The following is a 13,641-nucleotide window of genomic DNA, read 5'->3' as shown; positions in this document are numbered from 1 at the left end:
ACTGGGCGGCTCCGGCCGCGGGGCCAGGGCAAGGGCAGCCGGGGGGCAGCTGGGGCGGCGGCCGGCAGCCCCGGAGCTGGGCTGGGCGCCGGGAGCAGGGACACCCCGGGGCCCGGCCCGCGGCTGGCCCCCCCGGCCGTGCCGGCCCGCGGCTCCTGCTCTGGTTAATGTTAAAGCCAGCAGACAAGGACTGCCGCAGCTCCCCCAGCCCCTCCGCCGGGGGCTGCCAGCTACAGGGCTGTTTTTCCTCCCAGAGCAGGCTCTGCCTGTCCCATGTGGCTAAAAAAAGCCATTGGCTTGGCTGGGACAGCAGGACAACAAATTCCCAGCCCGAGCAGCCTCCTGGCAGCCCTGGCACACTCACTCCATGCACCTTCTTGGGGTGCCTCTGGTGTGCATCACCCCCGTCGTCATTGTCATCATCATAGTTGTCCTCGTTGTCGTCGTGGTCCTCCTCCTCCTCGTCCCCACGCGGGGCCAGGCGAGGTGAAGGTCCCTGGTGGAACAGTGGCAGTTGCCCTTGTCCTGCTGGATCCAGCTGCCGAGTCACGCGCCAGCCCAGCCGTGAGCAGGGACGCCGGCTTCCATGTAGGGTCAGGCTGTGTCTGCATGCCCCCAGCTCCATGTACCCCCCCAGTTTCACACGGGGATTTGCAGCTGGGTTTGGTCCCAGTCCTAGGAGGGTTTTTACAGCCGGGTTTTTGATCCTGAGGATGTCTGATGCCGGTTTCACGAGGGGTTTTGCAAATGGGTCTGGTCCCGCGGGGTGGGGCCATTCGCAATTCCACGAGGGATTTCAAACCGGTGTCTGATCCCCAGGTTTTGTCTAGTTTTGGGTCCCAGGCAGGGTTTTGCAGCTAGGTTTGGTCCCAGGGGGTTTTGTTCCCTGTTCCATGAGCGGATTTACAACCGGATCAGGTCCTGGGGGAGTTTGGTCCCTGATCCCTTTAGGGGTTTGGCACCCGAGTCACATTCCATGAGGGGTGGTCCAGATCCCACGCAGGGTTTTACAGCTAGATTTGGTCCTGGGCTAAATCGGGCCAGGTCCCCATTCCACACGGCATTTTACAGACGGGTTTGATCCCGGGTGGGTTTGGTACCCGTTCCACGTGGGGTTTGGCCACTTATCCGTAACCCCGACGTACCCAGGGATGCAACATCCCACGGGTGGGAACGGGGAGCACTGGGGATCGCGGCCACCCCGTGCTCCGGCACTGCGTCCGAACGCAGCACAGGCCCGACCCCACCGCGGGACCCCCCGCGGGCCCCGCCGGAGCCTCGCGGGGCCCCACGAGGGGAGCCGGGGCTCTGTCCCGCCCCGGGGCGGAGAGAACCGCGCCCCGGTGTCCGCCCCGTCGTGTCCGCCCACGCCATGGCCGCCCGTTACCTCCGCGCTGCCCCGGCGCTGCGCCGCCTGCCCCGCTGCCCGCCGCCCGCCGCCGCCGCGGGGCAGCGCCGCCACTGTGAGTGGGGACACCCTGGGGACACGGGGGGACACCTCGGCGTGCCGGGGCTGCCGCGGCGGGGAGCGCTCCGGACCCACGGGGGGGCGGCTGGGATTCTTTAGGGGGGCGGTGTCTGAAATGGGATCCGGACTCGCGCGTACCGACGGTCCGCGGGCCTCTGCGGACCCACGCCGGGTTTTGTAGCTAGGTCTGCTCCTGGGGGGGTTGGTCCCGGTTCTACGAGGGGTTTCACAGATGACTTTGGTCCCAGGGGAATTTGGTCCCGGTTCCACGTGGCGTTTTGCGCTCCACCTCGTACCTGGTCTGAGGCTGGTGGAGGGGGGGGGGGAGTCGCTGAAGGTCCCGGTCCAACGCAGGATTTTGCCCCCAGGAGGGTGGCAGAATCCTGGTCCTGGTGCCACGCAGAGTTTTGTTGCCTATCAGTGCTCAGGTCCCACTCAGGGAGAGTCACCTCTGCTCTGGGTACGATGTGAGGTTTTACAGCCTGACCCACAGACAGCTTTGGCACCCAGAGGGGTTTAGTCCTGGTCCAGGATCCACACGGGATTTGCACCTCGGTTTGTGCCTGACTCTGGCCCCAGGGAACTGCACCTGCTCCTGGTTCTGGTCCCATTCTTATTCTCACTGAGGTGTTGGAGCCCGGCTTGCCTGTGGATCCCACTCTGGGACGAATGTGTCCCTGTCCCTGTCCCCCTCACGTGGTGGGTTTTGCACTCTGACCCCCACTCCAGCAGTGGTGACCCCACTAACGGGCCCAGACCCCAGTGGGGCTTGCCTGTACCTGTCCCTGAGCCAGGGTGGCACCCACACCTGGCTGGACAGAGCTGTGAGGTCCCCACAGGATGCCCTAGCCCCACATAAGGGTGTGGAGCTGTGGGCCCAGGGGTGCACCACTCACACCCCCTCACTGCTCTCCAGATGCCGACAAGCGGATCAAGGTGGCAAACCCAGTGGTGGAGATGGACGGGGACGAGATGACACGCATCATCTGGGCCTTCATTAAGGAGAAGGTGATGGGGGGTGTGCGCCGTGGAGCTGGGGGGTTGCACGGGGAACCGGTGATCCCTGGGCTGCCCTCTGGCTGTCCCTCCCGCCTCTGTCCCTCTGTCTGCAGGAAGCAGGTCGTAAAATGGGCACAACTACCAGAAGGACCTTTAAATGAGGCGGCTCCGGGCAGCGGGGGCTGTCTCATGAAGGGAGGCCTATTCAAGGCAGGGGGGGATCATCCTGGTCAGCAGAGCCACCTGGGGCAGGGGGAACCACCTGGGGCAGGCAGCCAGGCTGGGCCGGGATGGGTGCCAGGGCTGGCCATGCCGTGGTGCTGCTCCCCAGGCACCTCGCACTGTTCCCTCCATTCTGACACTCTCCTGGCCCCTCAGCTCATCCTGCCCAACGTGGATGTCCAGCTAAAATACTTTGACCTGGGGCTGCCACATCGGGACAAGACGGATGACCAGGTCACCATTGACTCAGCGCTCGCCACGCAGAAGTACAGCGTGGCTGTCAAGTGTGCCACCATCACACCTGATGAAGCCAGGGTGGAAGGTGGGCAGGGGCAAGGGGCCGAGCTCCTGTCACAGTGTGGGGGGGTGCTGGCAGCTCCATGGGGTGCTGAGCCTCCTGTCTGTGCCACCTGGGGTCAGCAGTGCCTTCCCACTGCCAGCTCAGGTTTCTGGTGCGTTGGGGCTGCACCATACTCAGTGCTGTGCCCCTCTCCCCACCCTGGGGGCTCGTGGGTGCTGTGGGGACCCCATGGGCCTGAGGACACACTGACCTCTGCCCTGTGCCAGCCATGATCTCATGCTGGCTGTCCCTCCCCTTGCAGCAGGGTCTGGCAGCAGCCTGTGGCACAGTGGAGCTGGGTGCTGGTAGGAGCCATGTGCTTCAGGGGGGCTGGGGGGGGTCGTTCAGGGGTCCCATCTGCATGCCCCACAGAGTTCAAGCTGAAGAAGATGTGGAAGAGCCCCAATGGCACCATCCGAAACATCCTGGGGGGAACGGTGTTCCGGGAGCCCATCATCTGCAAGAACATTCCCCGTCTGGTGCCCGGCTGGACCAAGCCCATCACCATTGGCCGCCATGCCCACGGTGACCAGGTGAGCCAGAGCACAGCCTGGGGCTGCCCAGCAGCTGCCTCTGCCCCCGCCTGACCCTCTGCCTGCCCCCACAGTACAAAGCCACCGACTTTGTGGTGGACAAGTCCGGGACATTCAAGATGATCTTCACACCAAAGGACGGCAGCGGCTCCAAGGAGTGGGAGGTGTTCAACTTCCCTGGCGGCGGCGTGGGCATGGGCATGTACAACACGGACGAGGTACTGCCGGGGCTCAGGGGGCCCTCAGGGCAGCGTGCCGTGCCACCCTGGGGGGATGCCAGGTGAGGGACAGGGTCCCAGGAGGCTCTGTGCTTCCCTTGCAGTCCATCTCTGGCTTTGCGCACAGCTGCTTCCAGTACGCCATCCAGAAGAAGTGGCCGCTCTACCTGAGCACTAAGAACACCATCCTCAAGGCCTATGACGGGCGCTTCAAGGACATCTTCCAGGAGATCTTTGATAAGTATGGACCTGGGGGGAGTCTGGGCTGTCCTGGGGGCGCTGGCAGCGAGACCCACGTGGGGTGAGCATGGCTGACCCTGGCCTGGGCTCCCAGGCACTACAAGACGGAGTTTGACAAGCTGAAGATCTGGTACGAGCACCGGCTCATCGACGACATGGTTGCCCAGATGCTGAAATCCTCCGGCGGCTTTGTCTGGGCCTGCAAGAACTACGACGGGGATGTGCAATCAGACATCCTGGCCCAAGGTGGAGCAGGGTAGGGTGTGGTGGACTCTGCATCATCTCCCTGGGAGCTGTCCTGACCCCTGTCCCTCCGCAGGGTTCGGCTCCCTGGGGTTGATGACCTCTGTCCTGGTGTGTCCGGATGGGAAGACCATTGAGGCCGAGGCCGCCCACGGCACTGTCACCCGCCACTACCGGGAGCACCAGAAGGTGGGCAGAGCCCTGAGCTGCCTGTGCCAGGCTGCCCATGGCATGGTGTCCACACCAGACAGCTGACCCCTCTGTCTGCACAGGGCCGACCCACCAGCACCAACCCCATTGCCAGCATCTTCGCCTGGACACGCGGCCTGGAGCACCGTGGCAAGCTGGACAGCAACCCTGAGCTCATCAAGTGAGCAGGGGGGTGGGATCCCTGGGTGAGGGTCCCTGCCAGCAGCTGCTCTGGTGGCAGTCGTGGCAGGGCCCGTGGCACCAACTGTGCCCCAAACCCGTGCCCAGGTTTGCGCAGACGCTGGAGAAGGTGTGTGTGGACACCGTGGAGAGCGGGACCATGACCAAGGACCTCGCTGGCTGCATCCATGGCCTTGCCAAGTACGGGGGGCTCTCAGGGCAGAAGGGGGGCAGCCACCTGCACTAGGGCAGCGTGACTGCATGGCTGACCGTGCAGGTGGGGTGACCCTGGAGGGTGGCCACAGGAACAGCATAGTGACCACAAGGATGGGCTGGCCCTTCAGGGCAGCCTCGAGGGTAGGAAAGTTACCAGGAGCTGGCTGGGCACAGTGGCCAGAGGTAGCTGCTGGCCTCTCTGGACAGTCCCCAGGGACTCAAGATAGCTGTTCACAACTGATTGGGTTGGGCAGGGGCCACATACTGGACCCAGGGCTGTGGTGCCTGTGGGGAGGCAGGCAGGGACCCCCACCAATCCCTGTCTGTCTCCCCAGTGTGAAGCTGAATGAGCACTTTGTGAACACTACCGACTTCCTTGATGCCATCAAGAACAACCTGGACAAGGCTCTGGGCAAGAAATAGGAGACAGCCTCTCCCTCTCTGGGATGGATGGTGCTGGGAGGGGCCCAGTGCCCCCCTCAGCTCCCCAGCACAGCTCAGGAACAGTTGAATAATTTTTCTAAAGTTTTCTTAGGAGTGTTTTTAAAGCCTTTGTAGCAGGGGAGTGTGGGGTGGGGGGGCATGTGGGGGTGTGTCTGTCCTTCCCTGATTTATGTACCCCACAACCGTTTAGGTCCATTAAATATCTCCCCAGCCATGGCACAGCACCTGGCACAGCTCTACACTGCGGGCATGGGAGGCAGCCAGAGCCCTCAGCTCAGCCTTGCCAGCCTGGGGGGGCCGTGCACTCCAGCATTTTGGCACTGGCCTGAGGGCAGCATATGGGGGTCCCCAGCCCTGCCAGGCTGAGGAAGGGTCAGGGCTGGCCAAGGCTGTGGCCATCTCCATCCTGCCCCAAGGCTGGCAGGGCTAGTAGGCACACTGCCTTGTGTGGGACTGAGTGGAGCCACACCCAGACCCACCCCAGGGCTTTGGGGAGGGGGCAGATAGTGCTCAGCCACTGACACAGTGTAGGGTGTGTGTGGGCTCAGCACAGGTGTCCCAGACCCTGGCTGGTTCCCGGGCCGATGCCTGCCAGGACCCTGCCCAGCTCTGGGTACATCCGAGAGTGAAGAGCCCAAAGAGTGGTCCCAGACTCAGCACTGCCCCAGCGGCTGCCCTGCCACATCCCTGGGCATGGAGGCGGCAAACCCCCACCTCACAGGCTGCCCCACTGAGAGCCTTTTCCTCCAGCCCAGAGCAGCTGGGGGGCAAGGAGGGGGTGCCAGTTCCTCTGCCCAGGACCCCACTCTGGTCCTCAGCCCCTCACAACCCCCTTTCCCCACACAGACCACACAGCTTACACGGGTTTACAAAGCACATTGGTTGAAGGGAACTGAACTCAGTGAAAAGATAAAACCAACCACGCGGCACATCTGAAAAAAATAAATTACTTTCAAAATACCATCATTTGCTGGGGCTGGGCTGGGTTTGCCTCCCCCAGCTCCACCGCTGGCTGCAGCTCCAGACCCGGAGCTGTGGGCACTGACTGTGCCCTGAGCTTCTACGAAAATACTCTGTTCTGCATCCAGGGCCTGACACAGGGGTGAGAGCCCTAGGGTGAGTGGGAAATGCAAACCCACCTCCTCATGCGGGCAGGGGCTTCTGCCCGTCAGGGGAACCCCTGTGCAGAGAGGGGGGACCCAGGAGGTAGAATAATCAGTGATGCTCATCATCTTGCTCCAGCAGCCCCTTCCATCCTTACTCATTCAGTGATCTGCTGGGTTATGCCTCCCCTGCCTGCATCTTCAAGTCACCAGGTGCAGGGTGCAGGCAGGGGCAGGGGGGCAGCAGCAGAGCCAAGGCAGATCCAGCAAAGTCTTCTGGACATCCCTGTGTTCCCCAAGCCCAGTGGAAGCCATCCCTCCAGCTCTGGGGGGCCTGGCTCTTAACCCCACCAAGCCCCCACAGCCCCACCAGCCTGGGCTACAACATGTTGTAATAGGCCATCTCCTTCATGGCCTGCTCGGCCAGCGTGTGCTCGTCTGGGGGGTTGCCCACAGCCCCGTAGCCGTAAGAGTTCTCCTCCTCGAAGTCATCCATCTCCTGCTGGCCATCCAGCTCGGTGTGATCAGCCCCAGCCAGCTCCATCATGGCATCTAGAAGTCAGCACAGGGACACGTGGTGAAGGACCTGTGGGGAGGGCTGGGGCCAGCAGCTCCCCCCTCCCTGGGCTTGGAGCCCAAACCTCCCTGCGAGCCACAGCCCTGCTGGATCTGGGCCGCCTGTGGGGCAGCCCTTTGGCGAGAAGACGTGAACCGGCTGCAGCCAGCAGGGCCCAGCCCGGCTCCCAGGGCTGCGGGGCAGTCACGGGGACCCACCTTGGCTGTCCAGGCTGATGTCCATCACCCCGTGCTTGACCTTCATGTGCCGGCTGAGGTTGCCCTTCAGGTTGAACTTGCTGGAGCAGTAGGGGCACTTGAAGGGCTTGCTGCCGGCGTGCAGGTGCATGTGCCCCAGCAGGTTGTACATGCGGTTGAAGGACTTGCCGCAGACCTGCCGGCAGCGAGCCCAGGGTCACCCGAGCTGGCCAAGGCTCTGCAGCACAGACCTGGCTCCCAGGCAGCCCTGGGGCTCCCACCAAGAGTAACGGGGCTGCTGCCCTCCTGAAGGCCCTCCTGGCTCCTGCCCAGAGTAATGGGGCTCCCTCCCTCCTCTCGCTGTGTGTGGGGATGCAGTGTTGATGCTGCTGGGAGCTCCAGAGCATCCAACGCTGGTCAGAGAGAGGCAGTGGTTGTCATTCAGCAGCAGCAGTGCTCCCACCACAGCTTGGAACAGATATTCCATGCCCAAGCGAGCAGGGGAGGCATCACAAAGCTGCTTCCGTGCCCGAGGGCTCAGCCGGGCCAGACTGCTGTGGGCACAGCACAGCAGGACCTGTGCTCTCACATCCCGAGCTCCACCAGCCCCAGTCCCACCGGTACCTTGCACTTGAAGGGCTTCACAGGTGAGTGCACGATCATGTGGGTCTTGAGCGTCTGCTTCTGCACGAAGGTCTTGAAGCAGATGTGGCACTGGTAGGGCCGGACGCTGGTGTGGATCAGCATGTGCCGCTTCATGTTGGCCTGCAGGGTGAACTCCCGCCCGCACACCTCGCACTTGAACTCCTTCACACCCTGCCAGGGGGAGAGCTTGGGCAGACCCTAGGCACCAGGGGCACACCGGGTGCCAAGAGTGGAGAAGGGACCCCACGGGCAAGGGCTGCGCTCCTCGTGCTGAGCACAGCACGGGGGGTACCTGAGAGCCCAGCCTGGCCCGAGCCCAGCAACGTGCAGGGGCCGTGGGTGGGAGCTGGACAGCCTCTGTAAGTGCAGCTGAGTGCCAGCTCTGCTCTGGGGCTCAGCCCAATTGCTCCCCATTAACGAGCCCAAGGAAAAAGGCAAGCACCCACACACAGCCTGCCCAGAGGGGCTGTGAAAGCTCCTAGACAGGGCCCCACAGGTTACCCTGCAGCAGGTCTGAAACTCCTTCCCTGAGGAAGGGAACTCCCAGAAGGGCAGGGGCTGAGTCCCAGGGACCCCCTCACTGCATGCCAGCGACCCCAGCTAATGCCAGCCACAGGTGCTACTGGCCACCTGCACCACCCACCTCCCCCCAAGACTGGGGGCACTGGGACACTCCTCTCCACCAGCACCCACACCCCGAGCTGGCACATCTCTGGGCAGCACGATGAGGGCAGCACCCCAGAGGACCCTGAGCCCCTACCTTGTGCGTGAGTGAGTGCTGCTTGAGGTGGTGGATCTGGCTGAACTCCATGCCACACTCGGTGCAGACAAAGGGCCGGACGTTCTGGTGCTTCAGCATGTGGTTCTGCAGCTGGCTGCGGTAGTGGAAGGACTTGCTGCACTCCAGGCACTGGTAGAGTGTGGGGCCCTGGTGCGTGGCCAGGTGCCGCTTCAGCTGGGTGAGCGTGGAGAAGTCCAGCCCGCACTCCACGCACACGTGGCAGCGCCCGCTCTCGTGCTTCACCTCGTGCGCCTTCAGCTCGCTGGGGTAGGCGAAGCCGCGGCCGCAGAAGCGGCAGCTGTAGGGCTTGATGTCGGTGTGCAGCAGCATGTGCCGCTTCAGGTGGCTGGTCTGAGTGAAGGCTTTGCTGCACACCCCGCACTTGTGGGGCCGCGTGCCCTGGTGGGTCAGCAGGTGGGTCTGCAGGTGGCTGGGCTGCTTGAACAGCTTGTTGCAGTGCGGGCAGGAGTGGGGCTTGATGCCGTTGTGGCCCAGGATGTGGGTCACCAGGTTGTACTTGGAGGTGTAGGACTTCTCGCACATGCGGCACTGCCAGCGCTTCTGGCGGTCCCCCGCCTCCACCAGGTAGGAGTCGTCGATCTGCACGTTGATGTCCAGCCGGTCCAGCTGTGCCTTCCTGCTGTGCTCGCTGGTGCCACCAGCCACCTCCAGCTCCCCTGGCTCCTGCCAGACACAGCCCTGCTCGCTCTTCACCTGCTCGGGGGACGCCGGCGCAGGAGCCTCGGCCTCCCCGGGTGACAGGGCTCCCGCCTCGAAGGTGCTCAAGGTTTGTGGGGCCCCCCTGGTGCCCCCGGCCAGGTCACTGCCCCTGCGCCTGGGGCGCTCGCTGCCCTCCAGCTCCCGATGCCGGCGCAGGTGCCGCAGCCGTCGGGGCTTCCTGCTGAAGGTGCCCAGGTCGATCATCTTCATGGCACCGCTCTGCACCGCCGGCTCCTGGCCGGGCTCTGGGGGCTGTGGCGCGTGGCCGTGCTGCCCCTCGCCCTCCTCGTCACCGGGGACCGGCGCGTTGTACGGTGGCTCAGCCTCCACCTCTGCCTTCTCACTCTTGACCTTGGGCATCAGCCTCACAGGCGGCCTCTTCCTCCTCCGGGCATGCTTCTCCAGGGAGGAGTCTGCTTCCAGGGTGTCCTCGTCCTGCCCATCCCCAGGCACCTGCTCCTCACCTTCAGGCTCTCCCGGCTCCATGGTGGCATTGTCCAGCTGCTCCCCGGCCAGCCCCGGGAAGAAGCCGGTGGGGGTGACGGTGGCCCCGAGCAGCTCATTATCAGACACCAGGCCCAGGACAGCAGCCTGTGCCAGGGACAGCACCACCACGGCGTCCGTCTGCGTCCCGCACTCGCTGAACCGATCCATCTCTCGCCGCCGGCCTACGCTGTCATGGCTGAGGAGGGGAGACATGGCCCTGAGCCCCTGGCACCCCGCCAGCACAGCCACTGTGCCACAGGGGCTCACCCAGCCCTCACTGCCCCCCTCAGGGAACCCCAGCCTCGCAGCCGTGATGCCAGCTGGGTCCCCAGCACCACACACCCCAGCATGCCGGGACACAGTGGCCCCAGGCGTTTCCACTGTAGGGTTGGGGCAAGGAGGGAAGCTGGGATCCGTGCCCATCCTCAGCCTCTCTGGATGGGCTATTAGTTTGGCTGCTTGCATGCCCTCAGGCTCCTAGAGTGACTCCAGGGAACCCAACAGTTTGGGAACTGGTCACAGCTGAGCGTGGCTCTGAGCTCCGGCAGGAGCAGCAACAGCACAGGGCACAGAGAGCACGAGGGACGGGGCCCAGACCCACCAGAGCCAGCAGGACCCAGCCTGGCAGTGGGGCTGGCACAGGCAGAGCTGTGCTGGCTCAGCCCTGGAAGCTGGCACGCTCACCCTGGGGCTCCCAGTGCCACCACAGCACCCTCCCCAGCAGGGACAGCCAGAAGGAGCTGGGAGCTGCCGCTTCCTCCTGCTGAAGGAGTGTTCTCCTAAATACAATTATTCCTGCAGCTACAACAAAGAAATCTTGCGGGGGAGGTAAAACAGGGATAAATTCTGAGCCAGATCCCGTCACGGTCCCAGGAGAACCCCAGAGCGGGAGGAGATCGTGGGATGAACCTCCAGTTTGGAAAAGGGAAACCCCACAGTGCTGGGCATCATCCCTGCAGCCAGGTCGGCTAGAGGGACACTGGGCATGGCCGGGGACATCGGCCTCTCTCTCTGTGCTGCAGGCAGCTGCCTGCTCCTGCCCACCCCACAAGTGTCCCCTCACGCCACTGCCCTGCGCCCCCAAACACCAGGCACAGCACATGGCAGGGATGGGGAAGGGGATGGGATGGGGAAGGTCCAAACCAGTGTGAGAAAAGACAGAGAAGGGGAGCAACACCAACCACAGGGGCTCGGCTGCCCGCAGACATCTGGGGTACCGGGTCCCTCCTCAGTTCCCTCCCATCTGCCGGGCCACCACGGGGCAGGCACTGGCCACAGCACTGGTGGCTCTCGGCCCCGGCTCAGAGGGAGCCGGTGAGGGGACCCTGCCCAGGCTAGATCTGCCGGGGGAAGGTCTCAGCCAGGTACCCCGCCTGCCTGGGCACCCCTTCCCCTGCGGGCAGGGACGGAGCGGACCGGAGGGGCGGCGGCAGGGGGGGATGGAGAGGAAGAGGATGGGGGTGGGAGAAGGAGGAGAAGGAAGGGGATGAGGGGAGGACTAGTGCGGAGGCAGCGAAACAAAGCAAGGAGTGGGGGAGGGCGGTGGCGGGAAGAGGAGGAGGGCTGGGAGGAAGAAGAGGGATCAGTCAGGGAGGCGGCAGCTGGCGCGCACGGAACAGCCCCGGGGCCGCACCCCGCCAGCTGAGACCCCCTTCCCGCGGGGCCCCCGAGCTGCCCCTCGCAGGCAGAAGAGAGGGGACACGGGAGAGGGGACCCAGCTGCTGTCCCCACGAGCCCAGCAGGGCAGAGGGGTCAGTGGCCCCCCCAGCACGGCCCTGGGTCTCTGCCCCCCAAAAAAAGCCCCACGAGACGAGAACAACGCACCCACATGTTCTCCAGAGCAGTACCAGAGAATCTCACAGCCACCCCAAACCAGAGTCTTTTAGGGGAAAGTAAGTGTGGATTCCTGCTCTGGGCACCGGGGAAGGGGCAGAGCTCCCCTCTCAGCAGGAAAGCCGAAGCCTGTGCTGCACAAACCTCTCCGCACTTGTCTCCATCGCGCCCAGAGCCCGGCACACGCTGCAGGAGCCTCGCCCGGAGCCGCAGCTGCACAAACAGCGCCGGGGGAGCAGGAACAGGGCACAGGCACGGCTGCACTTCCCGCTCTCACTTCCCCGTCCGCGCCCCGGGACTTGCCGCGGCAGCTGGAAACAGCATTTCCCAACGCTCCGGCAAGCGAGGTGGGGTCCCGTACCCCGGCTGCCCCGGGCGCTCCCCGCGGCGGCACGCCGGCCACGGCCCCGGGCCCAGCACCGAGCCGCACCGGGCCCGGGCGCCGCAGGGGCTCCTGTCCCCAGCAGGGACACCAGCAGCTCCCCCTGCCCTGCCCGGACCCGGCACCGCAGCCTGTCACCCCCGCGCTCAGGGCCCCTCCGTGCTGCTGCTGGGAACCAAGCCCTCCTCCAGCCTCAGTAAGCCGCAGTTCCCAAGGGCAGCCCCGTGGGCCAGGCTCGGCTCCCTCGGGCTCGTTTCCCCTCTCCTGCCAGCCTTGTCCCAGCCGGGGGTGAGCAGGCACGCCTGCAGTGTCCCCTGTGCCAGGGCAGTGCCCAGCTCCGCGGGACGGACACACCTGGGCCAGCAGTGGTGCTGCTGTCCCTGATCTCTGGGGTTGTGAAATTTGGGGTTCTTTCTTCATTTCTCCTCCCACTCCAAGGTTTAGTCTTGGTGCAATCTCTCCTCCCATGTTTCCCAACAGGTCTGGGAAGACCCAGGCTCTGCCCTGGCACATCCAGCAGACCCTGCCCTCCCTTGCCCTGGCTGCTCCTCTCAGAGCCTCCACCAGCTCCTCACTCACCACCTGGTCACTCACAGGAGGTTTTTTCCCATGATTTTCACTTCTTTGTGCTATTTTACTTCTATTTTCCTCTCTTGCTCCATGATCAGCTCCCCAGATGCTCACTTCTTTCTCTCTGGGTCCCTGTGGCAGCAGCATCTGCGCAACAGGTTCTCCACTCCCAGCACATTCCTTGCTGGATTCAGATTTTCCAGCCACCAGGCTAAGTGCTGTGTCTGTGGACACATTTCCCTTCCCTTTGCTGTTTTGCCTCCCTCAGTTTCACCCACCTGCCCAATCCTTGTGCCACCCCACCCAGCCCCTCAGCCAGCACCACCACTCTAGAGATAAGAGCCCAGTAAATCCTCAGCTGAGCAGCATGGAAACATTTCATCTGGTTCACAGAAGCCTCACCTTCGCACCCCCGGGTTTGCCTGTAACACCTGAGACCCGAAAGGGTCTGAGCTAAAGGAACACCCACAGCCCCCAGGAGCAGCTCTGGCAGGGAGCACGGCCCCAGCTGCCCCTAGAGCCTCCAGGGAGGTGTTAGTGACCAATTAGTGACCAATTAGTGACCCTCGTTTGCCAGCTGGCTCCACTCCCAGCTCCCCTCACCAGCCCAGAGGCAGCAACATTCACCAACCCTGACCCAACCATTCCTGCAGGGAAGGGAGGCCCAGGTACCCAAATCCAGAGGGACTGGGGATTGATTTACTTCTGAGCTCTCCCAAGGAGCAGTGACCCCAGCAGGCATGCAGGAGCCCACCCTGCTGCCAGGGCTCTGTCCCACCCACCCAGCAGGGGAAGGGCAGCCCCTGGGCAGTGCCAGAGCCCAGAGCCCAGTGCTGGCACCTGCAGCAGTTTGTCACCTGACCCCTGCACAGGGTCCCAGGCCGCCTGACCAGCTCGGTGCCACGGGAAAGAGGACATTTAGGACTTGCTCCTGGCTAGCCCCCGTGCAGGACCCCCTTTGCAGGGCTCTCTGCGGGACCCTCCTGCAGCCCCTCTGCTCCCAGGGCCTGGGAGGTTCCCTGGGGACAGAGGGGGTGGTGCAGACCTTGGGGGAAAAGCTCCCAAGGCAGAGAACT

The 13,641-nt window shown here is 64.0% G+C and overlaps 2 protein-coding genes across 5 annotated transcripts in view; one reads left to right on the top strand and one right to left on the bottom strand.

The window, feature by feature from the left end:
• The first annotated feature begins 1,351 nt into the window (after nt 1-1,351).
• IDH2 (isocitrate dehydrogenase (NADP(+)) 2) lies at nt 1,352-5,516 on the top strand. The gene is made up of 11 exons (XM_059858819.1): nt 1,352-1,463; nt 2,385-2,476; nt 2,846-3,011; nt 3,402-3,562; nt 3,637-3,780; nt 3,885-4,021; nt 4,115-4,266; nt 4,340-4,452; nt 4,536-4,633; nt 4,741-4,833; nt 5,184-5,516. Exons 1-11 carry the CDS (start codon nt 1,373-1,375, stop codon nt 5,269-5,271), a joined length of 1,335 nt encoding a protein of 444 aa, XP_059714802.1. The 5' UTR covers nt 1,352-1,372; the 3' UTR covers nt 5,272-5,516.
• A 641-nt stretch (nt 5,517-6,157) lies between these two features.
• The window catches only part of ZNF710 (zinc finger protein 710), a 22,201-nt gene continuing 14,717 nt past the window's right edge, over nt 6,158-13,641 (bottom strand). For 3 of the 4 annotated variants that reach the window (XM_059858815.1, XM_059858814.1, XM_059858816.1), the window contains exons 2-5: nt 8,554-9,976; nt 7,773-7,964; nt 7,170-7,344; nt 6,158-6,947 (exon numbers count right to left, since the gene is read on the bottom strand). In XM_059858815.1, coding sequence (XP_059714798.1) covers nt 6,775-6,947; nt 7,170-7,344; nt 7,773-7,964; nt 8,554-9,948 — 1,935 coding nt within the window. In that variant the 5' untranslated portion in view covers nt 9,949-9,976 and the 3' untranslated portion in view covers nt 6,158-6,774. Of the gene's footprint in view, nt 6,948-7,169; nt 7,345-7,772; nt 7,965-8,553; nt 9,977-11,757; nt 11,916-13,641 lie in introns of those variants that run through there. The other variant, XM_059858813.1, reaches the window with a different exon arrangement.

This window comes from Haemorhous mexicanus, chromosome 13, assembly GCF_027477595.1.
Source record: "Haemorhous mexicanus isolate bHaeMex1 chromosome 13, bHaeMex1.pri, whole genome shotgun sequence".
Taxonomy (NCBI): domain Eukaryota; kingdom Metazoa; phylum Chordata; class Aves; order Passeriformes; family Fringillidae; genus Haemorhous; species Haemorhous mexicanus.
Note: the sequence above shows the minus strand (reverse complement) of the source record. Positions and strands in the feature narration are given on the sequence as shown.